Source organism: Scomber scombrus, chromosome 4 (genome assembly GCF_963691925.1).
Source record: "Scomber scombrus chromosome 4, fScoSco1.1, whole genome shotgun sequence".
Classification (NCBI taxonomy): Eukaryota; Metazoa; Chordata; class Actinopteri; order Scombriformes; family Scombridae; genus Scomber; species Scomber scombrus.
This window is the reverse complement of record NC_084973.1, coordinates 23,687,247-23,713,544: the sequence shown is the minus strand read 5'-3', so window position 1 is coordinate 23,713,544 and position 26,298 is coordinate 23,687,247. Positions and strand designations below refer to the sequence as shown.

The following is a 26,298-nucleotide window of genomic DNA, read 5'->3' as shown; positions in this document are numbered from 1 at the left end:
TTCCTGTTTATGATCCTGTATTCTTGATCATGTTAATTACTTCTATTTTTATTTCTTTTGTGCAACATTCATTTTATCCTAATTAGCTGTACTGTAAAGGAATCAGGTAACCCTTTCTTGTACCTTCATGTGCTTCATGTTAGTATTTCACTGCAGTGAATCTGTGGCTACACATGTACATCCATATAAGAAATAGTGATCTCTGAATTGACAGTTCACTAAACCCCTCCCATGCAAAGTGATGTCTAGTCATAGCTTAACAACCAGAACTACGCTTGGTAGGCTTTGAATTTTTTTCTCATCATCTAATTTTTTGTCATCCTTGGCTTTCCAAAAGCAAAATACTCGAGAGAAAAGGTGTAAAGAATGCATTAAACATAAGAAGTAATTGTTATCATGTCCATATATCTATTACCAACAGTTGTGAGATCAAGGGTACGTTCTGATACTCCGACTACCATACTATATAGTATGCCAGAAAGTGATTTAGTATGTCTCAATACAGAGTAGGTCAAATTCAGTATGCCAAAAGTACAATGATGTCCTACTTCATTCTGTTGCATTTTGTAGTATGCAAACCAGCAACGCAGATGAAGTAGTATGTCCCAACTGTATGCATACTGCATGCAATGGTATGTACTCTGTAAGGGCAGCTGCTGCGGTACATACTAAAAGTAAAAAGTAAAAGTATTTGGAATGCAGATAAAAAATGTATATATTATTAATTAACTGCATAAGTTTGTTTGTAGTATTTCTCCACTGTCAATCCTGGGTGCTATCAAATCTTAGGTGTCTGAAATCAAGGATTTACGGTTTCAAAAATTACTTAAAATTTCGAATGGTGCACAAACAGTTTGACAGGTGCAGTGGATATTAGTGAGACAAATAGTGAGACATTTGCAAAACACGCTTTTTGTCTGAAATCAAGGATTCACAGTTTCAAGAAATTGCTTATAACTTGCAGTGATTCACAAACATAAAGTTTGACTGTTGAACCAACAGTTACTGAGGTGGTGGGGATTAGTGAACAGTGGTGAGGTTTGCTACCTCCTCTTGGAGCAGCAGAAGATGGATATTTCATTGTTAGCTATCATTTTCTACATCTGTATTTGTCTATATTGTTCTGCTACTGTAGCTTGCTAAGTAGTTTCACATGCTCTTAGCTGCAGCACATTGTGGTTAGATGTTAAACTTCAGCTTATGCAGGTTGGTGGAAGCTCCTGTCCTGTGCAGTCGACCTTTTACAGCTAAAGATTATTGATACTGTGACAATAAATTAGATCAATATTACACCCATTTGTAATCTGATTGATGTATTTATTTTCCTGTTTTGTTTTTTTCAGTTAAACAATATTTTCTATTTGGTCAAAATAAGTACTCTGCAATATTTCCACATACCCCATGGTAATTGCTGCTTTAGTTTTAATTTTCTAAGATCTGTGCTGCATATTATTCTGCATTCTGGTTTTTGTTTTATTCTTCAATAAAAATGTACTGTAAGCAATGTATTGCTGTCTTAGACGGCTGCTCATGTAAGCTTCATATAAATAAATATCTACTCTGACACAGTTGACATGATGGCTATTCTTGCACATTTAAGGATGAACTTTTTCCATCAATTGACTCTTCCTCAGAGTTTTTATTTTACGTCATTGACACATCCCATTTTCTCACACTTTCCTCTGAATCATAAGATGATTTTCAAATAGGTCAATGCTAAAGTGGTTAAAGACCACCAGTCTTTAGTTGCTGCACACTGATCCCACCGCTGAGAGTTCTGCAGCCTGATGATGTTCTCTACATCACGTATACAGCCTCCACCTCACAGCTGTAGATTAAAACCACTGAATGATGGCTGGTAAATGACAGTTACCACAGTCTTCTAAATGAAAACGGTTCACAGTGATTCATGTCATGTTTCCGTCCATTTTTCTGTCTCATGCAATTTCAATGACAGACCACTTCCTCTAAGTTACACATAAATACAAGAGTGTGCATCAAAGTGGATTTCAGTGCATTTACCATCAGATCAAAGAGACAGAAGAAGAAATGCTCTGCTCAAGGAATCTCAGTGTTGTTCTCTCGTCTATGGTCCTCTTCGTTGTCCAGTCCAGTGAGTAATATTTACTTGGTGATACCTTTCTTATTCAAAACATGCAAAGTAATGCAACAAATATCTTTCAATATTATCATGCAGCTGGTGTCATATTTAGTTTTTATCACCTCCTTGCTAAATGAACTGTCTTAGGTCATGGTGCTGACATTATTGAAGGTCAAGAAGTGTGGCCTCACTCAATGCCTTTCATGGCTCTGCTGGAGACAGAGAAACCATCCTGTGGAGGAATACTGATCAGTCCAAATTGGGTCCTGACTGCTGCCCACTGCTCTGAGTAAGCCTCTGCAAACCATATTTGAATATTTTGCACTCAAATTATAATTGATGATGTAAGATATGGTCAGAAATCTTGATTTTAATAAAAATTGAGGTGACACTTTAATGTAAGTCCACCTATTTAGCATGTATAAGCATTATGTCAGAAATTATAACTTCATAACTCCTGTGAAGACTTATTTTATATTATTACAACTGTTTTACAATGTAATCATTTATCATCTGTGGATGCTGCACAGAAGTAATTGTTGTTTCAAAATGTGTTGATGTCAGCTTACAGCGATATCATCAAGTGTTATAAACCATTTATAAGATGTTTGCATAATGCTACATAGTGTTTCCTTTCATCTCATGCAAGTGGTTTTGCATGTGTAAAATTTAAGTCCTCCATAAATTAACTTGGTACACAATCACTTTTTGATCCCCCAAGTCATGTATATAGAGGAAATTGCAACATTTCAATTTTTAAACAAATGTATTTATGTTTAATGATGTCAGTAAACTGTATGTACTGTATTAATATTGATTTTTTGTAAAAACTTCTTCACCAAGTTTAGAAGATCTACTAGGACTTTCATTTGGATTATTTTAACTCAGGGAGAGTGAAAATAAACATCACCATTCTATATCAGTCAATTTAACACTTTCAGCAGTTACCACAGAGTAGTAGCCCTACGTAAACTCTGCTTTCATCACTGAAGAGTCAAATCTTATTTACACTTGGGGGGAAATGCAGTAGATTTCTCAGTGTCTCAAACGGCTGTATCCTGACCTTATTATGTGTGATAGAGTCATCAGTTTATCCACTTCTTGTATGTAAACCTTGATGTAAACTGTAAAATCTAACAGATTCCTGTGTCTCATGCTGTTACAGTATCAAGAGGGTCTTGTTGGGGGTACACTCCATAAAATCTGAAAAAGAGGAGAAGAATTTGAGGCAGGTCCTAGATGTGAAGAGAGGTTTTCCTCATCCTCGCTATGATGAGACTAATTTAGTCAATGACCTCATGTTGCTCAAGGTAAGTTAATGTTACAGTAACAACAACCACTTGTTTCCATCTGCAGAGGTGCATGAGTGATCTGAGATGATTTAGAAACATATCTGGAGCTTTGGCTCAACTCTGTTTGACTCTTAAAAGATATGGCTGGTGATTTTTCTATATTTTTATTATTGTCAACAAATGTCATGTGCAGAGACAAACCAACAATGAGCTCATCTTACTTTCAAGTATTGTATGTATTTAAAGTCTAATATATCATATGCCTCTGTATCTAGACCAAAAACTTGTTGACCAAAAAATATTACAAAACCTCAAGGAGCAACACTGATGCCCTGGGTGATATGTTCCTTAGGCACGAAAAGTTTGGGTACATTATTTTGTTTAGGCTAATTCTATCACTGTAGATGCATTTAGTATGACCGTTTATGGACATAGGGTATTCATGGTACTATCTGTGAAGGCTTTCATGCATCAGACAGTGTATTGATAATACAAGCCTCAATAAACTTTGTCAGCATAAGACATCCCAGGCTCCTGTGAACTTACTTCACTGCTGGGGTTAACCACTGACAAACTTACAAAAAATTCTCCATAACATCACCCAGTGCAACATTGTAGCTCAATGGGGTGTTTTTAATAGTTTTTGGATGTAAAGGCATCCAGGAATAAGATCAGGCTTTAGCTATACATTTGTAAGTAGGATTATTATTGGTTTGGCATTGTTGGATGAGATTTGTTGATAAGAATAATATAAAAAATATCCAGCTGTATTCTTGAGTTTATATAGGCAGGAGAGAAAGAGACCTGTTAAACTGAACCAAAATTTCAACCAAATTTAGTCCAAATCAAATATGTGCCAATTTACAGTCAGGCTGTTGCTTATCTCCAAATATAATTATCTATATTTTCATTTCTTGTATCCCAGACTACTGTGATTCCTTATATAGAATTACTATTAGCACTAGTAGGTATTGATATTATTCAGTCTTCCTTGTTCAAATCAAAAGGTTAAACTCTTTTTTTTCTCCTTTGATATTTCAGCTCAGGAAATCGGCAAAGAAGACCAAAACGGTAAAATGGCTCAATTTGCATAAAACCATCAAAGACCCAGCAGGTGGCTCCACCTGCAAGGTGGCTGGATGGGGGGCCACAAAAAATAATGCCAAAAAATTGTCTGATGTCCTGATGGCTGTTAATGTGACTGTGGTGGACAGATTGAAATGCAACTCTCCTGACTATTACAACTTAAACCCTGTCATCACAAAGGACATGATATGTGCTGGTTCAGATGGTAAAAACCGAGCTGATACCTGTCAGGTAAGTACACTTAAGTTATACATATATTTTGAGCAGGAAACAACCTGTAACATCCATATCACCCTAACTGCTGTGTATGTACCTCAAAATGTCTTGTGTTTGCTCTCTTTAGGGTGATTCAGGTGGTCCGCTGTTGTGCAATGGAGCACTAGTCGGAGTCACTTCTTTTGGACGCAGGTGTGGCCTGATTAAAAGGCCTGGAATTTACACTTTTCTGTCAAAAAATAAACTCGACTGGATCAAAAAGACAATGAAGAAGTCTGAAATACAATGAGCTCTTCCTGTTAATGATTTGTATTCTTGATTATGTTAATTACTTCTATTTTTTATTTATTTTGTGCAACATTCAGTTTATTCTAATTAGCTGTATACTGTAAAGGAATCAAGTAACCCTTTGTTACCTTCATGTGCTGTGGCTACATCCATATAAGGCAGTGGCGTGCACAGACATTTTGGGGGGCAGGTGCTCTGTGAAAAATAAGGGCACTTTGTGCAGCATGTGGAACTGCCGGCTGCCTTATTATAGCAGTGTGAGATTAAAAAAAAAAAAAAAAAAAAAACATTACAGGCACATGTTGAATGTAATTGCACATTTATTTAAGTCAATATGTTAATAAAATTACTTGACCTTTCAATTGGACTATAGCACAGATCAGTCAATCACTGTTGTCTTATTTCTCTGGAATATACACACCTGGAGAGGTTTTTAGCAAGTTAAGCAGCTACTGTACAATGATAGATCAGAAGAACAGTTCAACTTTAAAATCTGAGCTTTAAAAGGCCCTAAACAGTTAACATGACTCTGGTCTTGACTCTGACCTTTCATCTTCCTCTTCCTCCTTGCTGCTGGTGCATGCTTTTATCCAGGAGAGCAGAGAGCTGCTTCCCTGGGCTGCCTGTTGTCACTCCCTTTCTTTTTCCTTTCTTACCCTCTCCTTTCTAGGCATTATGCTGCAATTAGAAAATAAAAAGAGACCAAAAGTATGAATAAGACTGCTTGGTGATATTACAACAAGGCAGAAGGCTACTTTTTCTGCAGACAATTGGGAATTGCCTGTTTGTCTTTTAGCTAATAAATTACTGCATGTGTAGTTGTGTGGTGGTCATCACGTCATATCTATTATTGATTTGGGCTAGCGTCACTATAGCTTGGCAACTGAGGGTTAGGACATAGTGAAAGGCCGAACAGGAGCACCAGATATTTGTATGCAGTGTTTCCCATTAATAATAATAATACTAATAATAATAATGCATTTTAAAGCCTTTCAAAGCACTCCAGGACACCTTACAAGGGACATAAAACACGACAACAGTACATCAAACAATAAAAATCAGGTAACGTTTAGTGCAAAGATAAAGAAATAAATATGAATGTGACTATAAAGTGCATCAGTTATAACGGGGATAATTATATCCCTGTTCACGCATAGTGGTCACTGCAGTGGACAGCTATTCAAAAGCTGTTTTCTTATGTATGAAAGATTTTGATGGCATAGTTGCACTTCAGCCACCACAGTGGACACTAGTTCGTCATATCATACATCAGCACTAATACTGCAGTTACTTTTTTGGTTGTAAATCAGTTGATTTATGTTATTATAATGTAATATTATATAATTTGGTGAAAGAACAAATTAAGTTGAAATCTTTTTTTTCATGCCTAAAGGGAAATCCTGACTGAGGTTATCATAATTCATGCATGAAGGGGGGTGGTGGGATACCGATCGGTGTCGGTCTACGTGCGGAGGAGGGGGGGTTGTCTAATAAGCAGTAACACAGAGCTATCAGGACACTTTGCTCTCACACTCGCTGCTTTGATAGTGTAGATATATGCTATGAATTGGCCACTGCTAAAATATCAGATAAGGGGATTAATTACTTTATTGTTTGTTTCATATAAAGATGTGGTCCTATGTGTAACAATTTGAAAGCAGTAAGCTTGTTGTGTAATAAGAATGCATCCCAGTTGGAAGACAGTTGACCTTTGGTAAAGACATGATTATCACATTGCAGGGGTAAAGACAGAACAGTGCTTCTCTCAAATAATAATGATTAGGAAGTCATCATCATTATCTCAGGGGCTATTGTTCTGTACTCAGGGGCTATTGTTCTGTAATCAGGGGCTATTGTTCTGTACTCAGGGATACAGGATGTCTTGTGATTCTGTAAGTTTCAGAGACAGGAACTGTCACACTACCCTGGACGTTGCTTAAGGAGGTCACAGGAAGGACACATGAGAAGATGGAGGAGGGAGTCCGATCACCTGCCCACCAGGAGACCAAACCTCACATTGCATAACCATTCTGGATTGTATATAAGACTGGGTTAGGAAGAGATAGGAGTCAGACTTCGTGAACTGACGACAGACAATGTTAGTCAGGGATAGGAAATCTCGACCCAGAGCTCTGTATGTTTTATTCATTTACTGCTAAATAAAATAGCCTGTGAGACCGCTCATCTTCTCCTATCCTTTCATTTAACGAACACACAGACTGAGCTAACACATAGCGTATGATTTAGCAAGTAGAATTAGCTCAAGTCGTAACAATAGTCACACAAACACACACATGCGCGAGCAGACACTCTCTACAGCGTACTCTTGCTTGCTCGCTCCATATTCAGGGAGATTGTGTCTCATTTGCAGGCGTCAGGGAGCCGCTATCAATATGCAGGAGACTCCTGGAACTTACGTTCTGTGCATGAAAGGGTTAAAGACTGTGGCAGCCCGCCGTTCACTCATCACAGTTTCACAGTGAGCTGAACACGTCTGTACACTCTTCAAAAGGTTACGCTGTTTTAGGAATTAGCAGTATATTGAGTCTTTAAGATATATCAACGTATTTTCAAATGAGAAATAGGACAATACGTTATCTTCTTGTGTGCGGATTATGTTGTTGTATTACTTAGTGAAGTTGTGACAATTTTCCACTGTCCCTGACTCTGCTGAACGGAGGACTCAGCTCCGCCCCTGAGACAGAGGAGAGGAGCAGCTAACTTTAGCATCTGCTGCTGTTTGCTGTCACTTCTCTGTTCACGGCAGGAATACTACTACTTTATTCCACCACACTGTTCTGTGTAAAAGGTCCGGACACTGAATTGAGGACAGAGTTGCTCCGTCAGTAAGAAGCTACAGGACGCTGTTGTGTCAGCTGTGGTCGAGCGAGCTAGAGAATGAATGAAGAGAGAGAGCACTGACAGTAAGAAAGCCGGTGAATCAGGTCAATAACACCCTATTTTCTGGTTGTTTTCACAGTGGTTACGTTCAACAGCACAAATGAACTTCCCCACACACCTCCACTCAACCCTGCAGCTCAGCCTCAAACCTCTGAATCTGAAACACCTGCGTGCTGTTTAAAACACAGCAGCAGCACAATGCTGCTTTAGTTGGTTCAGTTAAAAACATTCTTAATGAGAGATCTTCTTTTATTTCCATCTGTAAAATAAATCAACTCTGATCCTGATCCACTTCTAAGTCATCTGGAAGTTTTATTGATTAGCAGACAGTTAGTTTAGTTATTTGAAACACAATGTAGAAAAATATATTTACTGAAACAGTGTTTTATATGTTAATAATTAGTTGGATAATCACATCTGCTTCCATTGTTTCAGAGCTGAAATATGGACATTAGTCTTTTTTAATAGTTTGTTTCAAACATTTATTAACTGGTAATATTTCTTTCCTGCGCATTGTGGGTGTGACCTTTTTGCTGTTTCATCTCCGTTCAACCAGTAGGTAAATTACCAAAGCACAAAAAAAAATCTAGACATAACCTCTTAATTTTGCCCTCAGAGTGCACCAGAATGATGCATTTGACTTAAAAATGTACAAACATTTCTTCTGAGGGAGCATGCCCCTGGACCCTCCTAGAGGATTGGACTGAGACCTTACCACCAGAGTCTCTCAGAATTCTGTGGAAATATTTATGCGTCCTTCAAGTCTATGGGTATAAACCAATCACCTGAGCACACAAATCGTATCAGAACTATATGCGTCAACATTCTGAACTTGTACTGTCTAATAGGGGTGGAACGGTTCACAAAATCCACAGTTCGGTTAATATCACGGTTTTGGGGTCACGGTTTTAGGTCAGGCTTACCTTGGTTTCTTTTTTCTTTTTTTTTTTACACTTAATTTCTCATATGTCGTATGTATCTATCAAAGAGAACGGCTGCAGATGGCGCCAAATCATGAACACACATAACAAAACACACTTCTAACCCAACAGATCCCCTCTGACTCACTACAGCTGAGAAAAAATTAAATAAAAACCTTCCTGGATGCACTAATCTTACCTGTGGAAATAAAACATACTCTGACTAGAGAGTCAAATACCATGCAGTGCCAAAATATTATATTTATGAAAATAACAAAGTAAACCTACTGCCCAGATCCTGAAACCTCTATCCAGCTAACCGGCTAGGTTCAGTACCCCAGATGAATTAACCTTATTTTACACAAATTGACAGGGTGCGAACACATGCAGGGGTCCGGGATTCCCCCCGGAGACCGGCCCTAACTGACGAAGGAAAAGATCATAACAATATACTGTAAATAGCGGTCACCTGAAGACAAGAATGCATGCATACATCATAATACATTCATTTGTTTGATGAAGTTACTAAAAATGTCCTGTGTATGAGCTAGTTTATTTTTTCAGTTATTTTTTTATATGCGCATTTATTTAACATCTTCCATTCAAATGGACCAATTTGATTCAAAATTGTAAAATACAATAAGCCCACTCTAATATAACACCTTCATTTTCAGAGATGGGTCTACACTTTTTATACCCTTTGTACGGGCGGCTGTGGCTCAGGAGGTAGAGCAGTCGTCCACCAATTGGAAGATTGGCGGTTCGATTCCCGGCTCCTCCAGTCCACATGTCGATGTGTCCTTGGGCAAGACACTTAACCCCAAATTGCTCCCGTTGCTGTGCCAACGGTGTATGAATGTGTATGAATGATTAGCTTCTGATGTGCAGGTTGGCACCCTGCGTGGTAGCTCCTGCCATCAGTGTATGAATGTGTGTGAATGGGGTGAATGAAATGTATTGTAAAGCGCTTTGAGTGGTCGAATAGACTAGAAAGGCGGTATATAAGTACAGGCCATTTACCCTACCATTTGTGTTTTTATGTAGTTTGGCAGCACTCTCTCAGGTCAGTAGCTGCCGATGTTCAGACTGTTGTTTGGCACTGAGTCAAGGTGTCTCTCCTAAGATAGGTCCCACATATAATTATGCAATATCAAATGGAAACATTAACCGATGGAAAATACAGCAGACATGCAAATCATAGAGTGTGCCAAAAAACACCCCCATGAAATGGAAAAGCTTATGGAAAAATATCCACTGTGACATGGTTGAATATTCTTGCAATTTAAGTTGTTTTTTTTCCAGCAATTGACTCTTTATCTGAGTTTTCATTTCACATCATTGACATGTTCCACTTTTCTCACACTTTCCTCTGAATCATAAGATGATAATATACAATTGAGTCATAGCTGAAGTGGTCTAAAACCCCCAATGTTTAGCTGCTGCAGCCTGATGATGTTCTCTACTTCACGTAAATACAGCCTCCACTACACAGCTGCTGATTAAAACCACTAAATGATGACAGGCACAGTTAGCACCACCTTCTAGATGAAGACGGTTGGCAGCAGTCCTCATGTCATGTTTGCGTCAATTTTGTTGACTCATGCATTTTGCATGGTCAGACCACATCCTCTAAGTTTAACATATAAATACAAGAGTGTGCATCGAGATGGGTTTCAGTGCATTTACCGTCACATCAAAGAGAAAGAAGAAATGCTCTGCTCAAGGAATCTCAGTGTTGTTCTCTCATCTATGGTCATCCTCATTGTCCAGTCCAGTAAGTAATATTTTATGTATTTGAAGAAATTTACAAAGTGAAATCTTTCTCAATCAGAAGATGCAAAGTAATGCAACAGGTGTCTTTAAATAGTATCACGCAGCTGGTGCAAAGTGTCCTATTTTGTTTTCATCACCTTCTTGCTAAATTAACTGTCTACTTATTTCTGTCTTAGGTCATGGTGCTGAAATTATTGGAGGTCAAGTAGTGTCGCCTCATTCGATGCCTTTCATGGCTCTGCTGGAGACAAATGCACCAGCCTGTGGAGGAATACTGATCAGTCCAAAATGGGTCCTGACTGCTGCCCACTGCTCTGAGTAAGCCTCTTACAGAACAAACTTTACTTCAATATTTTCACTCAAACTATAACTCATGATCTAAGATATTGCCAGAAATCTTAATTTTAATATAAATAAAGGTAATGCTTCACTGTAGGTGTCCCTATTTAGTATTTATAAGCACTATGTCAGCAATTATAACTTCTCCTGTGAAGACTTATTTTACATAATTACAACTGTTTTACTGTATTATCATTTATCTGTTAAAAAAATGTATTTTTGTAAAAAAAATCTTCACCAAATTTAGAAGATCTGCAAGCACAGACTTTGTATTAATTAACTCTGGAAGAGTGAAAATAAATATCACCATTTTATATTTTAGTTTCACACTTTAGAAGTTACCACAGAGTATTAGCCCTACTTAAACTCTGCTTTCAAAATGTCTACCACTGAAGTCTCAAATCATATACGCACTTGGGAGGAAATGCAGTAGATTTCTCAGTGTCTCCAAAGGCCATATCCTGACCTTATTATGTGTGATGGAGTAAACCTTGATGTAAACTGTACCTAATAGATTACTGTGTCTCAAGCTTTTACAGTATCAAGACAGTCTTCCTGGGGGTGCACTCCATAAAATCCATAAAAGAGGAGAAGGATTCAAGGCAGATCCTAAAGGTGCAGAAACGGATTCCTCATCCCTGCTATGATAAATCTGACAAAGTCAATGACATCATGTTGCTCAAGGTAAGGTGACGCCACAGTAACGACAATCACTTGTTTCCATCTGCAGAGATGCATGAAGTAATTAGAGATCATTTAGAAATATATCTGGTGCTTTGTCTGAACTCTCTCTTACTCACTCTTAAAAGATATGGCTGGTGATTTTCTATATTATTTATTATTGTCAACAAATCTCATATGCAGATACAAACCAACAATGAGCTCATCTTACTTGCAAGTATTGTGCGCACAAAGCCTGATATATCATGTTCCTCTGTATCTAGACCAAAAACTCCAAAAAGTTTGGGTGCATTAGTTTGTTTAGAAATGGCTCCAAAGACTAATAACAACAATCGTGTTTTCAGTCTCTGAAGAGTAGTTCTGTGTGAGGCAGATACTACTGACCATGTGCAAGAATGTGGTTCCATTTAAAGAGTTTTGCTAACTTGTGCTTCATATCACAACCTTTTGACTTGAAACTACAATGTAAACATCTCCAAAGAAGAAGAACTTGTGGTACAACAAGCTAGCAAAGTATTGAATGCAACATCATCTGCAATATGTTCAGAGGCTTTAGCTGTACAAGGAACTACTCTACAGAGATTGTACGTCTTTAGGTCCTTTTCTAAAAAAAATTACTGTGACCATAATCGTTGTGGAACGTGTCACCCAGTGCAACAATGTGGCTGACTGGGGTGTTTTTAATAGTTTGTGGATGTCAAAGGCATGGAGGACTAAGAGATTGATTGACTGATTGATTAATTGATTGATATATCAGACTTTGGATACATACTTGTAAATAGGATCAATTTATTATTGGTTTGGAATTGTTGGACGAGATTTGTTGAAAAGAAAAATATAGAAAATCTCCAGCTGTATTCCTAAAAGGACCAGGGTGCAGGACTTAGTGGCATCTAATGTTGAGGCTGTAGATTGCAACAAACTCAATACACCTCAACTTCCAAGTGTGTAGGACAACCTATGTTGGTTGTGAAAAACACAAAAGTCCCTCTCTAGAGCTAGTGTTTGGTTTGTCTGCTCTGGGCTACTGTAGAAACATGGCGGCATCCATGGAAGATGACCCACTGCCTATGTAGATGTAAAGAGCTCATTTTAAGGTAATGATTCTTATTTGCAAGTGATCATACACTAATTAAGACATACTTTTGAATATTGTAGTGCAAGTCTGTTAACCTAGATGGCACTAAATTCTACACTGCACCTTTACGTTTGTGTAGGCTGGAGGGAAAGATACCAGTTAAACTGAACTGAAATTTCAATCAAATTTAGTTCAAATCATATAAATGTCAATGTATAGTCAGGCTGTTATTTATTTCCAAATAGTATACCGTATAAATGTTTTTCTTGATAAAGTTATCTATATTTTAATTTCTTGTTGCCCAGACTACTGTAATTCCTTATATATTAGAATTACTATTAGCAATTCTATTGATATTATCCAGTCTTCCTTGTTCCTTGTTTAAATGCTACAGTATAAAGGCAATACACAAACCTGCCATCAATAATTAATGCTCCTTTTTTTTTTTTTTTTTTTTGATATTTCAGCTCAGCAAATCGGCAAAGAAAACCAAAACGGTAGCATGGCTTAATTTGGATAAAACCATCAAAGACCCAGCAAGTGGCTCCACCTGCAAGGTGGCTGGATGGGGAAAAACAAATAATGTTGCCAAAAAAATGTCTGATGTCCTGATGGCTGTCAATGTGACTGTGGTGGACAGAGTGAAGTGCAACTCTCCTGACTATTACAACTTAAACCCTGTCATCACTAAGGGCATGATATGTGCTGGTTCAGATGGTAAAAACCAAGCTGATACCTGTCAGGTAAGTACACTGAAGTTATTCATATATTTTGAGCAGGAAGTAACCTGTAACATCCATATCACCATAACTGCTGTGTATTTACCTCCATATGTCTTGTGTTTGCTCTCTTTAGGGTGATTCAGGTGGACCGCTGTTGTGCAATGGAGCACTAGTTGGAGTCACTTCCTTTGGACAGCAGTGTGGCCTCATTAAAAAGCCTGGAGTTTACACTTTTCTGTCACAAAAACAACTCGACTGGATCAAAAAGACAATGAAGAAGTCTGAAATACAATGAGCTCTTCCTGTTAATGATTTGTATTCTTGACCATGTTAATTACTTCTATTTCTTTTGTGCAACATTCATTTTTATTTATTTTCATTTTTTACCAATCATAACCAGAGTTATGATTGGTAGGCTTTGAATTTCTTTATCATCATCTAATTTTTTTGTTATCCTTGGCTTTCCAAAAACAAAATACAGGAGAAAAGGTGTAAGGAATGGATTAAACATAAGAAGCAATCGTTACCATGTCCACATAACTGTCTTACAATCTGTAAGACCAAGGGTATCTTCTGATATCCAGACTAACATATTATTTAGTATACCAGAAAATGATATAAAAAGCAAAAATTCAGTGGTGAAGTTTACATCCATCCTACATCCTCCTGGAGCATCAGAAAATACTTTGTATACATACAATACATTGTTAACTATCATTTTCTACATCTATATTTATCTAGATTATTCCGCTCCTGTAGCTTGCTAAGCAGTTTCACATGCTCTTCGTAGTAGCACATTGTGGTTAGATGTTAAAGGTCAGCTTACGTAGATCGTTAGAAGCTCCTGTCCTGTGCTGTCGGCCCTTTACAGCTAAAGGTTACTGAAACTGTGACAATAAACTAAATCAACATTACACCCATTTGTCATCTAATTTCTAATTTTTAGTTTATTTTCCTGTTTTGTGGATGTTTTTTCAGTGAAACTATATTTTCTATTTGCTATTATTATTATATAAATTACTACTCTGCAGTCTTTCCACATAGCACATGGTATATGCAGAATTACCCCTTCAAGCATGAGTAACCCTGGTTGGGATCTCAATGAAATCTTTTGAATATGTACAAAATGTTTGTGAACATATGCATTTTCTCATGCACCTCAGGCCTTTTGGTTTTATTTTATTTCTGTGCGGCATATTAGTCTGCATTCTGTTATTGTTTAGTTTTTTTCAATACAAATGTACTGTAAGCAATTTAATGCTGTCTTAGGTGGCTGCTTATGTAAAGCCTCATAAAAATACATCTACTGTGACATGGTTGACATGATGGCTTTTCTTGTACATTTAAGGGTTGGGGTTTTGTTTTCCAGCAGTTGACTCTTTCTCATAGTTTATCTTTCACATCATTGACATGTTCCACTTTCTCACACTTTCCTCTGAATCAAAAGATGATATTACTTAAATGCATCATAGCTGAAGTGGTTAAAGACCGCCAGTCTTTAACTGTTGCACACTGGTCCAACCAACCTGAAAGGTCTGCAGCCTGATGATGTTCTCTACTTCACGTAAATACAGCCTCCACCACAGAGCTGCCAGTTAAAACCACTGTATGATGACTGGTAAATGACAGACAGTTACCACAGTCTTCTAGATGAAGATGGTTAGCAGCAGCTCTTCATGTCATGTTTTCGTCCATTTTGCTGACTCATTCATTTTCTTGGTCAGACCACATCCTCGAAGTTAAACATATCAATACAAGAGTGCGCATCAAGGTGGGTTTCAGTGCATTTATCATCACATCGAAGAGAAGAAGAAATGCTCTGCCTAATGAATCTCAGTGTTGTTCTCTCTTCCATGGTCCTCCTCATTGTCCAGTCTAGTGAGTAAATATTTACTTGGTGATACCTTTCTTATTCGAAACATGCAAAGTAATGCTACAGGTGTCTTTCAATATTATCATGCAGCCAGTGCAAAGTGTTGTGTTTTGTTTTTATCACCTTCTTGCTAAATGAATTGTCTGAATATTTTCTGTCTTAGGTCATGGTGCTGAGATTATTGGAGGTCAACAAGTACGGCCTCACTCGATGCCTTTCATGGCTCTGTTGGAGGGAAAGAAACTATCCTGTGGAGGAATACTGATCAGTCCAGATTGGGTCCTGACTGCTGCCCACTGCACTGGGTAAGCCTGTTACAGTACAAACTTTACTTGAATATTTTCACTCAAACTATAATTGATCATCTAAGATATAGACAGCGTTCTTGATTTTTATATGAATTAAGGTAACACTTTACCATAAGTGCACCTAATTAGCATTTATAAGCACTATGCCAGCAATTATAACTTCTCCTTTGAAGACCTATTTGATATTATTACAACTGTTTTACTATTGTATCATTTATCATCTGTGGATGCCCACAGAAGTAATTGTTATTTGTTATTAATTGTTATAAATGTGTCGATGTCAGCTTACAGCGATATCATTAGTGTTATAAACCATTTATAAGACGTTTGCATAATGCTACATAGTGTTTCCTTTTCTCTAATGCAAGTGGTTTTGCAATTTAAGTCCTCCATAAATGAACTTGGTACACAATCACTTTTTGATCCCCCAAGTCATGTATATAGATGAAATTGCAACATTTAAAGATATGTATTTGTGTTTAACGGTGTCAGTAAACTGTATGTACTGTATTAATATTGTATTTTTGTAAAAACTTCTACACCAAGTTTAGAAGATCTACTAGGACAGACTTTCATTTGGATTAATTTAACTCAGGGAGAGTGAAAATAAACATCACCATTTTATGACAGTCAATTTAACACTGTCAGCAGTTACCACAGAGTATTAGCCCTAAACTCTGCTTTCAAAACCTCTACTACCGAAGTGTCAAATCTTGTTCACACTTGGGGGGGTTTCTCAGATTTCTTCTTCAAAGGCCATATCCTGACCTCATTGTGTGTCATAGAGTATAAGTTTATCATCAGTTTATTCACTTATTGCGTGTAAATGTGATGTAAACTGTAATCAAACAGATTCCTGTGTCTTATGCTGTTACAGTATCAAGACAGTCTTGCTGGGGGTGCACTCCATAAAATCAAAAAAAAAGGAAAAGAATTCGAGGCAGGTCCTTAAGGTGAAGAAACAGATTCTTCATCTTCGCTATGATAAGACTGACAAAGTTGATGACCTCATGTTGCTCAAGGTAAGGTGATGTTACATTAACTACAATCACTTGTTTCAATCTGCAGAGGTGCATGAGTGATTTTATGAACTCTGACTCTTAAAAGATATGGCTGGTGATTTTCTGTATTTTTCTTATTGTCAACAAATCTCATGCAGACACAACCTAACAATGAGCTCATCTTACTTAGAAGTATTGTGCGTATCTAAAGCCTGATACTTCATATTCCTCTGTATCTTACGGAAGCATAGATAGACCATAGATGGAGCCTCACTTCTAACATGATATGCATTTTCTTCTATGAAAATAATCACATCAGATTGAGGGTATGATGTGTGCCTCTCTCCACACACCAGCAGTGGACCATTTTGTGACATTGTGGTATATGGAGAAAATGTATATCACAGGGCCTATTACCCTGGGATATACCTTTGCCTATTACTGTACGTGTTAAGTTTCACGTTATAATATGATACTGATGGTTTGTCCCTTTTCTGGCATTGCGGCAATTGCTTTTGTAGTATCTACACCAAAAACTTGTTGTCCGAGAACTATTAAAACAGTTCAAGGAGCCACACTGATGCACTGGGTGACATGTTCCTTTGGCACAAAAAGTGTGGGTACATTAGTTAGTATTACAAAGTTTTGCTAGCTTGTTGTGCTGCATATCACCATTTTTTACTACATTTTTACATTTTAATTTCTTGTAGTCCAACTATAGGCGCTAGTAGGTATTGATGCTACTCATTGGTGCTACTCAATCTTCCTTGTTCGTGTTCCTTGTTCAAACATTATAAGGGCAAAACAGAAACTTTTGCCATCAATAATTAATGCTCTTTTTTTCAGCTCAGCAAATCAGCAAATGAAACTAAAACAGTAAAATGGTTCGATTTGGGTAAAACCATCAAAGAGCCAGCAGTTGGCTCCACCTGTACGATGGCTGGATGGGGGTCGACAAACAATGCTACCCAAAAAAAAATGTCTGATGTCCTGATGGCAGTCAATGTGACTGTGGTTGACAGGATGAAGTGTAACTCTGACTATTACGACTTCAAACCTCTCATCACTAAGGACATGATATGTGCTGGTTCAGATAATAAAGGCTGTCAGGTAAATACACTTAAGTAATTCATCTATTTTGAATATCCATGTCACCCTAACAGCTTACCTCAAAATGTCTTGTGTTTGCTCTCTTTAGGGTGATTCAGGTGGACCGCTGTTGTGCAGTGAAACGCTAGTCGGAGTCACTTTTTTTGTAGAGGGTTGTGGCTGGAAGAAATTTCCTGGAATTTACACTTTTCTGTCAAAGAAAAAACTGGACTGGATCAAACACACAATGAAGAAATATGAAATATGATGAGTTCGTCCTGTGAATGATTCTGTATTCTTGATCATGTTAATTACTTCTATTTTTTATTTCTTTTATGCAACATTCACTTTATCCTGATTAGCTGTGCTGTGAAGGAATTTACATCATCATCAGTTGTCTGACACACTCCCACAGCCCAACAACATGGGATCAAGTACCCCTATGTTGTACCTTCATGTGCTTCATGTTAGTAACTCACTGCAGTGAATCTGTGGCTACACATGTACATCCATATAGGAAATAGTCATTTCTGAATTGACAGCTCACTAAACCCCTCCCATTAACAGTGTTGTCTAGTCATAGCTTAACAACCAGAGTTATGCTTGATAAGCTTTGAATTTTTTACTCATCATCTAATAATTGTTTTATCCTTGGCTTTCCAAAAACACAAGAGAAAAGGTGTAAGGAATGGATTAAACATGAGACAAACAATCATTATCATATCCTCCAAACTATCTTAAGACCTACAGTAGTAAGACCAAGGATACGTTCTACCCAGACTAACATACTATTTAGTATGACAGAAGGTAATTTAGTATGTTCCAATACAGAGTATGTCAAATGCAGTGTGCGAAAAGTCATATGATGTTATACTTCATTCTTTTGCATTTTGCATTATGTAAACCAGCATGTTTTTCTAGCGGTTCTGACCCACAATTTTACACAGCGGAAAATTCAGTGGTTAAGTTTGCATATATCTATCTTTATATATGCTGTTCTGTTACTGTAGCTTGCTAAGTAGTTTCACATGCTCTTAGTAGCACCACATTGTGGTTAGATGTTAAAGTTCAGCTTATGCAGGTCGGTAGAAGCTCCTGTCCCGTGCAGTCTGTCTTTTACAGCTGGAAGGTTACTGATACTGTGACAATAAATTCAATCAGCATTACACCCATGTGTTATCTAATTTGTGTGTTTATTTTCCTGTTTTGTGGTTGTTGTTTTTTTGTTTGTTTTTTTCATTTAAATAATATTTTCTATTTGCTTAAAATAACTAGCCCATAGTAACTACAGAAGTATACCTTTGGGTATGAGTTGCCCTGGCTGGGAATCTCTGGCAAAAGGTTTTCTTTTTAAAGCTTCATTTACACATCAAAGCAAAACATCAAAGTGATATGATTCAACCCTTTAACCATATAAATTCACCACTTCCTATATCAAAAGCTCAAAGTTACATTGAGGCTTCAGCTTGGCTTGTGAAAATATTTCATTATTTCATTATTGCTCCACATTGTTACTGCTTGAAAACAATGCCTTTTTTCAATGTTAGAAAGGTAAAGGCAAAAATATACAGGGTCTTGTCTTTCTCGCTATCACTGTTTGTATTTCAATATATATTCCTATCACAGCAGCACCTGATTTCACATCTTGATGCCATCACAGGTGGTTTCAGTTCTTCGTTTTCAGGTCATGTGAAACATTCATAACCTTTCATGTCTTGCCAAATAGAAGATTATGTTGTGTTTGTTGAGGCATGTTCCTTTAGCATGTTTGGGTATATTAGTTTCCAAAGACTAATAACAGCAATCACGTTTCGGTCTCCGGAGAGTAGTTTTGTGTGAGGCAGACACTGTTGAGCATGCACAAGAACCGTTTGAAGAGTTTTGCTAGCTTGTTGTGCTTCATATCACAACCTTTTGACTTAAAACTACAATGTCAATTTCTTAAAATACCTTGTCAGGAATGTCAAGAGCTAGAGATATGTTGCGCAACAAGCTAGCAAAGCCCTAAATGGAACAGCATTTCTGCACATGTGCAGTGGCATCTGCTGTATAAGGAACTACCTGTACAGACACTATAAATCTTTGGATCCTTTTCTAAACAAATTACTGTGACCATTATCATGTCAACCAATGCAACAGTGTAACTCACTGAGGTGTTTTTAATAGTTTTTGGATGTATAAGGTATGGAGAAATAAGTTACATTAAACAATCAAATCTCCAGCTGTATTCTTTAAATTGATATAATCAGGAGAGAAAGAGACCAATTAAACTGAGCCATAATTTCAACCAAATTTAGCCTGAATCATATAAGTGTCGGTGTATAGTCAGACTGTTACTTATCTCCAAATAATATCCAATACATAAAGTCTTTCTTCTCACCCTGTCATTTAGAGAAAGTTATCTACATCTTCAGATCTTGTGTTCAAAGGCTGTTTCTCTTTCAATATAATTTTTTATCACAGACGCTCCTGACTTAACAATCTTTATGGCCTCACAGTTGGTTGTTTCAGTTCTCTGGTTTCACGTCATATGTGATCGGTGTTCACATCCATAACCTTTGATGTCTTGTTAAACATAACAGAAGTTTTTGTGAGTTCTCTTTTCCGCCTCTTAACATCATCTGTAGATGATGCTGAATTTGCTTCCTGCACGAGACAACTTATGTCAACATGGAGAACATTAAGCTCTGAACCACAAAGAAAAAAAACCTTGCATGATCTAGAAATTACGTAAGCCAGACCACAAAAGACAAAGTCACAGGGTACGTCTTGAGACCCCTTACAGGAAACGTGCAAAATGTTGCGTTGTTGCATAAGTGCCTTATTTAAATACTGTTAGAGACATTCACAGTGTACACATATCAAAGTGCATTTCCAGGAAAAGGAAATGTCATCCAAAGTTGGCACAGTAGCTAATAGAATGTTGGGAAGGATTATTCATCAGTTTCTTTATCTTTCTTATCTTAACTACTTTTTTTATGTCATTCCTGCAAGCTAACACTAATCCATTTATCTCTCTGCAGTGTTTGCTCCCCACTGTAAATTCTTGAGGTTTTGATGTGTCACACAGAACAAGTCATTTAGCAAACGAATTACATATTTACACCCTATCACTAGGACCTGTGTGGCACTGACTGACACTACTGACTCTCAGTGTTCATATCACATCACTAGGTGGTGCTCTTTGCTGTAGTTAGTGTTACAGCAATTGTCAGAAAGGAGATACTACTCAGCTTTTGCTGGTCAACATCATTTTACTTGATATTAATAAAAGATATTTAGTTTAAAAAGGTTTTAAATACTTAGCTTTTGTAACATGAAAAATATCTGAAAAAAGATAGTTCTACATAATATTATCACCTCTAATAGATAATGAAGAAAAACATTAACTTGTATATCCCCAATTTTCAATAAATTCTCCATCAAAATCAAATATTTTAATAACAAATCAAGCTACTCCATTTCAAACCTGTGTTGACATCATTTAAAAACATATTTAGTTACTTTCTGGCTTAGGTCTGGCTTCATTTCAGCGTAAAGTACCAGTACCTCAAATTTCTATGTAAGTGCAATGTTTGAGTGAACATATGTCTACCATTGCTAACACATCTTAGTTTAGAATATCAACATGCTAACATTCACTAATTAACACTATACACAAACTACAGCTGTGATTACAATCTGACATTGAAATGAATGTGTGAGCCAGATTTCATGCCAACTGTATCGTAATATCAAGACATTTCTCTCAAAACCTCACAGTGGCACTAGACATAAAGTCCGGTGATCACAAAAGTAGTCTGGACACCGTGGACGTCTATACAAATCCATCCAATAATTGTTAAGCATTTTAGTCTGTGCCAAAGTGGTGCTGTTGCATGGCCTCCTGTCTGACAACCTGTTTAATTTCACTGAAGCAGAACTTTGTGTTGGAAATAACAATTAAAAACAGAAAGGAAATAAAAATGAACCTCCTTGGCAACTGACCCGCTCCTCTATAAAGGTGAATAAATAGAATAACACAACCACACCCAGGAAATTCCAGCATGTCCTTTATTTGAGCTGTAAATGAATTATCACCAGCACTGACCAGCCATCTGCCTGTGTGTTTACTCTGTTTCCATGGTCACCCACAAAAGCTTACGGGCCCACCTCAGTGCCACTGAAACTATAAACTCGCCACACCCATATTAATTTATTTTGTCGAACCTGTTTGCAAAGTCTGATGTCTTCATCAAAACACTCTTAATGGGATCAGGTATCGGTGGAAGAAGTAGAGCCAACCAAAAATAGGTAAAACATTTCTAAGAATAATCTCAAAATTCAAAATCAGTTTTTTGAAAATAATGTGTGAACTGTGGGTTCACTGAATTGGCAAAATTAGTCGATCCTAAAATTAAGTATGAGATTTGGTTTGAAGGCAGAATCCAGAGCTAATCTCAAACATCTGACTTCATTGTCAGAAATCTGACTTTTAGTTCTCATCCAGCTCTGGATCTTTAATATTTTGTATTTACAGATTTAAGTATTTAGAGTTTTGTGAACATTTTGTGCTAATAGTCATGTGATCAAAACATGAGCAAAGATCCTGCACGCTATCTCACAAAACAAACAACAATGAAAGAGACAGTGTGTGGGCGCTTTTTTTATTATTTCATTACACTTTCTTCCTACGCACCTGCCACTACTCAAGTGTGCAGGGATTCCTTTCTGCAGTAATCATGTGATGAAATTACTTTTCAAAATCTATGGTAAAAAGTGTTTCTTCGAAAGGCAGCATTGTGAATATGCACTACACGCCTACACATGTCATGGCTATTTTTGTAGAATGCATTTATTACCATAAAGTGGACTGATGACATGTTTTTTTGTTCTCACAATTGTATAAATGCTGTGCATAAATCCTAAACTATACCAGCTACCATTGAAGTTGACAAACTGTCTGTTTTCCTTTTAATCACTGCCATTGACTTCCAGGGATTAATTCAAGTGAGGCTATACCTGAAGCTTTTCAACATGCAGACAAAAAGACTTGCAGAAGTTTGTTTTATTTAAAAAGGATTAATAATGATTCATATAGGGCTGTCACGATATCATTTTTTCACTACATGGTTATCACGGCCACAATAATTCATAATAATTATATTATTGTGATATCTATAGAACATTTGAAAAAAAAATGCTATCAATCAAATCATCCTTAACTTTGTTTATTGTGTGTTTTGTCTCTTTTCTAGCAAATGAATTGGTGCGTTTTTTTCTTAGCTACACCAAAACATGTGGTCGTTAGCTTTTCTGGTAGCAAAAAATCCCAGTTTGGGATGTTTGTCACATTCTCTTCGGGGTTGGTTGTCACATGTTGGTATACATTAGACATATATGGTGTCATATATCTAGTTCTTTCTTTCTTTTAAGATCGCAAAATGACAAGGAACTTTGTCAGGAAGACAAACAAGGGTCAGACTCCTCCAGATGTGATGCTCAGAGCAGTCAGAGTGAACAATATTGTCATATACTGTAAGGACAGAAAAGGCACTTAACGGAATGATTTTTCCTGTTTATGTTCTCTTGGTGCAAGGGATGTATTAGGTTGTTGTATTTCAATTAAACTAAACATTTTAAATACTTTTTTAAGACTGTATACATTTTTTATTTTTCCCCATTAAAATAGCTCATGGACAACCAACCCAATAGTGTGTGACAACCATCTGCATCGTGGGGTTGGTTGTCACAAATGCACAAGACATATTTGACGGCCCATATCTTTTGAACAGAATCAGATGGAGGAGAGTAAGACCTCTCTATTCCTACCTGACACTTTAGCCTTTCATTACAAATTAGAGGGGAATGTATTCAGTTTATGGTTTATGAGGAATTCAAAGGAAAGTAAAAAGTGTGACTACCAACCACGTTCTCCCTACTGTAGTTTGTGTCACATTTCTTCTGTCCTTGCTTTTAAAAATCAAAATCTCATTACTTCTGTGCTGCACATTGTAACAACCACGCCTCTCCCTTCAGTTATGTGAAACTGTGTTGCTTTCTTGGCTCCTTTGTCCTGAACCATCTAATTATTTTTAAGTCTTTGTTTGCACTTGTGTGAGGAGAGTAGGCTACTTTAAGTTACTGTAGATGGACATTCCCAAAATAGCGGCGACCAGTCCACCTGTGCTGTAGAGCGTCTACTCATTCGTCTACTCAAGCTTTGGACGTCATTTTGCTGTTGAAAAATCTCATCGTGCCATAGCAACACAATTGTTGGTGTGTGTGTTTGTGTGTGTGGTGGAATACCAGAAAATACCTTTGTGTTTTTTTTAAGCACTGCATTTAATAATCCACTCCCACACACTCCTAAAAAAACTTTCCAGTCTCCCACGCTTTTGTGTAGCTCTCTTAATTCTCTGAATACCTCAATGATGTCAAGGAGTTTTGTGAGAGCTTCTCTCACGGTTATTCTTGTCTGCAGAATGTGTGTTTGGCTAAAAGGTCGAGGTGTTTGTGTGAGCCAGCTGATGGGGTATGGGATGTATCCAGAGATGGGAATGTAAACACAAAAATCTGGCAGAGACGCATGAACGAATAACACTTCAACTTAACACTGAGATACTTTATTGGTGATCATATTCCATCCCTTTTCCAGAGTGAAATGTATTTCTCTGACCTATAAGAATAGAAGTGCAATAAATAAAACCAAACCTACAGAACAAGAAAAGACTGAATGCGCAGCATTCTTACACATAGAGCTCATAATAATCCAACAAACAGTTTTTAGCAATAAATAACAGTAAATAAATTACATTCTAAAAAGCCTTGGGCAACATTTTTACACAACATCTATTAAAGCAGTGTATTCTCTCCGTTGTTTCCTCACGTCATAACACTCTTCTCATTTGCTTTGCCTTTGAATGGAGCAGCTGGCTGAGAAAAGATAGAAATCAAAAGTCAACACATCATGTAAGCACAGAAACAAGCAGTATTTCATGTAAAAGTAAAACTTATTGTGAGAAAATCAATCATGCAACAAATCATATAATGGTATTTTTTTATTTCAGCACAAAGACTGACTTTGACATACTGTATATTCCATTATTGGATTATTAGCAACATTTTGAGGGTGCACTATCTTGGTTTAAACTCCAAAAAAAGACTGTTAGATAATCCAGTGACACTTTTTACAACCTGTCTACATGTCTAACTGCTCCTTTACTGTCATTATCCTGCCTGACTTTGCTGTAGCAATGTCGCAAAGTTCCCATATTCCAGCAATTGCTTTGGTGAGTACAATCTTACTAAAAACTATTAAAAAAAATAGAACTCAAGTCACAAAAAATGTAATAATCTGTTAAATTAAGTAATTTAATAAAGTAAAAATAAAGTAAAAATAAAGTAAATTAATAAAACAATTTAAAGCTTTTGATAAGCATGATAAATTCATGTTGAAGTAATTGGTGGATGACACGTTAGCCTTGAGCACTGATCCCATTTTGCAGCCAACAAGTTACGGTGAAAGATTTCTATTTCTATTGAAGTGGCAGACTTTCTATTCTAGTCTTCACTCTATTGTTTGTTTTGAGGCTTACATTTCTGTGTGAGTCTAAATACGTTAAGTCTGTGTTGCTCAGTGAGATCTGACAACATGCAAATAGAGTAATTAAGCTCTTGCAGTATAGTCATCACGTGTACAGTCAGTGTGTCAGAGCTGTCATTGTTTGGATACACAGGTGAATGTGTGTGGTTTTTCTTTACGCTGGTATGCAGTGCAGAGATGGGATAGGCCGTGACACCCCACAGCTAATCCAGACTAATTCCTGTAGTAGGGATTCCTCTTTGCGTGATGCAACTCGCTGTGTTTAACAACAACAACAAGCGTATGGGCTTTACTCTCACCCTTAGAGCCTACACTTTCCTGTTTGGCTGAAAACTCACGTGAGAAAGCCAGACACCGCCCTCTGATGCCTTAAGCAAGACTTTTGGATTAAAAACATTAACTAAATATACTCCACTAGAAACACAAAACTGCTGGTGAAGGTTTGGGTTACTATTTTGAATCCAAGCAACTGGATTTGTTATTTTGGGGGGATGTTGAGTTGTTTATGACAGAGCTGACTCCAGACTGAAACTTGAGTCGGATTTAAGTCACAAAAACGAGGACTAGAGATTTGACTTAGACTATTACTGCTGTGAGACTTGACTGCATGAACACTTGTTTTCACTTGAGGCCATGTTAAAAACATCCAAGTCTCAAACAGGAGCAATAAAACAGAATAGGACATTATCAGATATGCGATGCATAGCCATATTCTTGCATATAATCTGTTGCATTTAAAGTCTAGCCACAGTTTTGAGAGGAAAATATTTGAATGTGGTGCAATTTTAATGGTCAGCAATTAGTGACTTGTCTTGGACATGTCCTTAAATCTGCAATAACTTTAGAGGAAAACATACTGTGAACTTTCACTGTCACCTTTTAAATTGATCTGGATTTTTTTTTTAAACATCCAGCTGATATGGAGTAACATTAGCATTGATTTAGAGGATTGTTTCTGGTTTTCTGGTGAATGTTATTATGTTATTTAAGGACTAGACAGTTTTGTGTTCACAAGATCAGACAGTCTTTTTTAAATGAGACTGTA

General features: G+C 37.1%; 3 protein-coding genes across 3 annotated transcripts in view; all 3 read left to right on the top strand.

The window, feature by feature from the left end:
- The first annotated feature begins 2,049 nt into the window (after window positions 1-2,049).
- LOC133979380 (granzyme A-like) lies at window positions 2,050-4,984 on the top strand. Its single transcript, XM_062417892.1, has 5 exons — window positions 2,050-2,113; window positions 2,249-2,390; window positions 3,267-3,411; window positions 4,435-4,710; window positions 4,823-4,984. Exons 1-5 carry the CDS (start codon window positions 2,050-2,052, stop codon window positions 4,982-4,984), a joined length of 789 nt encoding a protein of 262 aa, XP_062273876.1.
- A 5,530-nt stretch (window positions 4,985-10,514) lies between these two features.
- Window positions 10,515-13,692, top strand: LOC133979379 (granzyme A-like). Its single transcript, XM_062417891.1, has 5 exons — window positions 10,515-10,578; window positions 10,754-10,895; window positions 11,456-11,600; window positions 13,143-13,418; window positions 13,531-13,692. The coding sequence occupies exons 1-5, from the start codon at window positions 10,515-10,517 to the stop codon at window positions 13,690-13,692; spliced, it is 789 nt and encodes a 262-aa protein (XP_062273875.1).
- Window positions 13,693-15,203: 1,511 nt separating this feature from the next.
- LOC133979733 (granzyme A-like) overlaps window positions 15,204-26,298 on the top strand; it is a 76,053-nt gene continuing 64,958 nt past the window's right edge. Inside the window, exons 1-5 of the mRNA XM_062418319.1 lie at window positions 15,204-15,275; window positions 15,434-15,575; window positions 16,456-16,600; window positions 17,426-17,689; window positions 17,778-18,052. Coding sequence (XP_062274303.1) covers window positions 15,212-15,275; window positions 15,434-15,575; window positions 16,456-16,600; window positions 17,426-17,689; window positions 17,778-17,936 — 774 coding nt within the window. The 5' untranslated portion in view covers window positions 15,204-15,211 and the 3' untranslated portion in view covers window positions 17,937-18,052. The remainder of the gene's footprint in view (window positions 15,276-15,433; window positions 15,576-16,455; window positions 16,601-17,425; window positions 17,690-17,777; window positions 18,053-26,298) is intronic.

Excerpts from the sequence above, each read along its gene's own strand:
- LOC133979379 (XM_062417891.1), top strand. The coding sequence starts at position 10,515 with ATGCTCTGCTCAAGGAATCTCAGTGTTGTTCTCTCATCTATGGTCATC. Across the intron at positions 10,579-10,753 it reads CATCCTCATTGTCCAGTCCA|GTCATGGTGCTGAAATTATT; the intron begins GTAAGTAATATT and ends TTTCTGTCTTAG. Across the intron at positions 13,419-13,530 it reads ACCAAGCTGATACCTGTCAG|GGTGATTCAGGTGGACCGCT; the intron begins GTAAGTACACTG and ends TGCTCTCTTTAG.
- LOC133979380 (XM_062417892.1), top strand. The coding sequence starts at position 2,050 with ATGCTCTGCTCAAGGAATCTCAGTGTTGTTCTCTCGTCTATGGTCCTC. Across the intron at positions 2,391-3,266 it reads ACTGCTGCCCACTGCTCTGA|TATCAAGAGGGTCTTGTTGG; the intron begins GTAAGCCTCTGC and ends ATGCTGTTACAG. Across the intron at positions 3,412-4,434 it reads ATGACCTCATGTTGCTCAAG|CTCAGGAAATCGGCAAAGAA; the intron begins GTAAGTTAATGT and ends TTGATATTTCAG.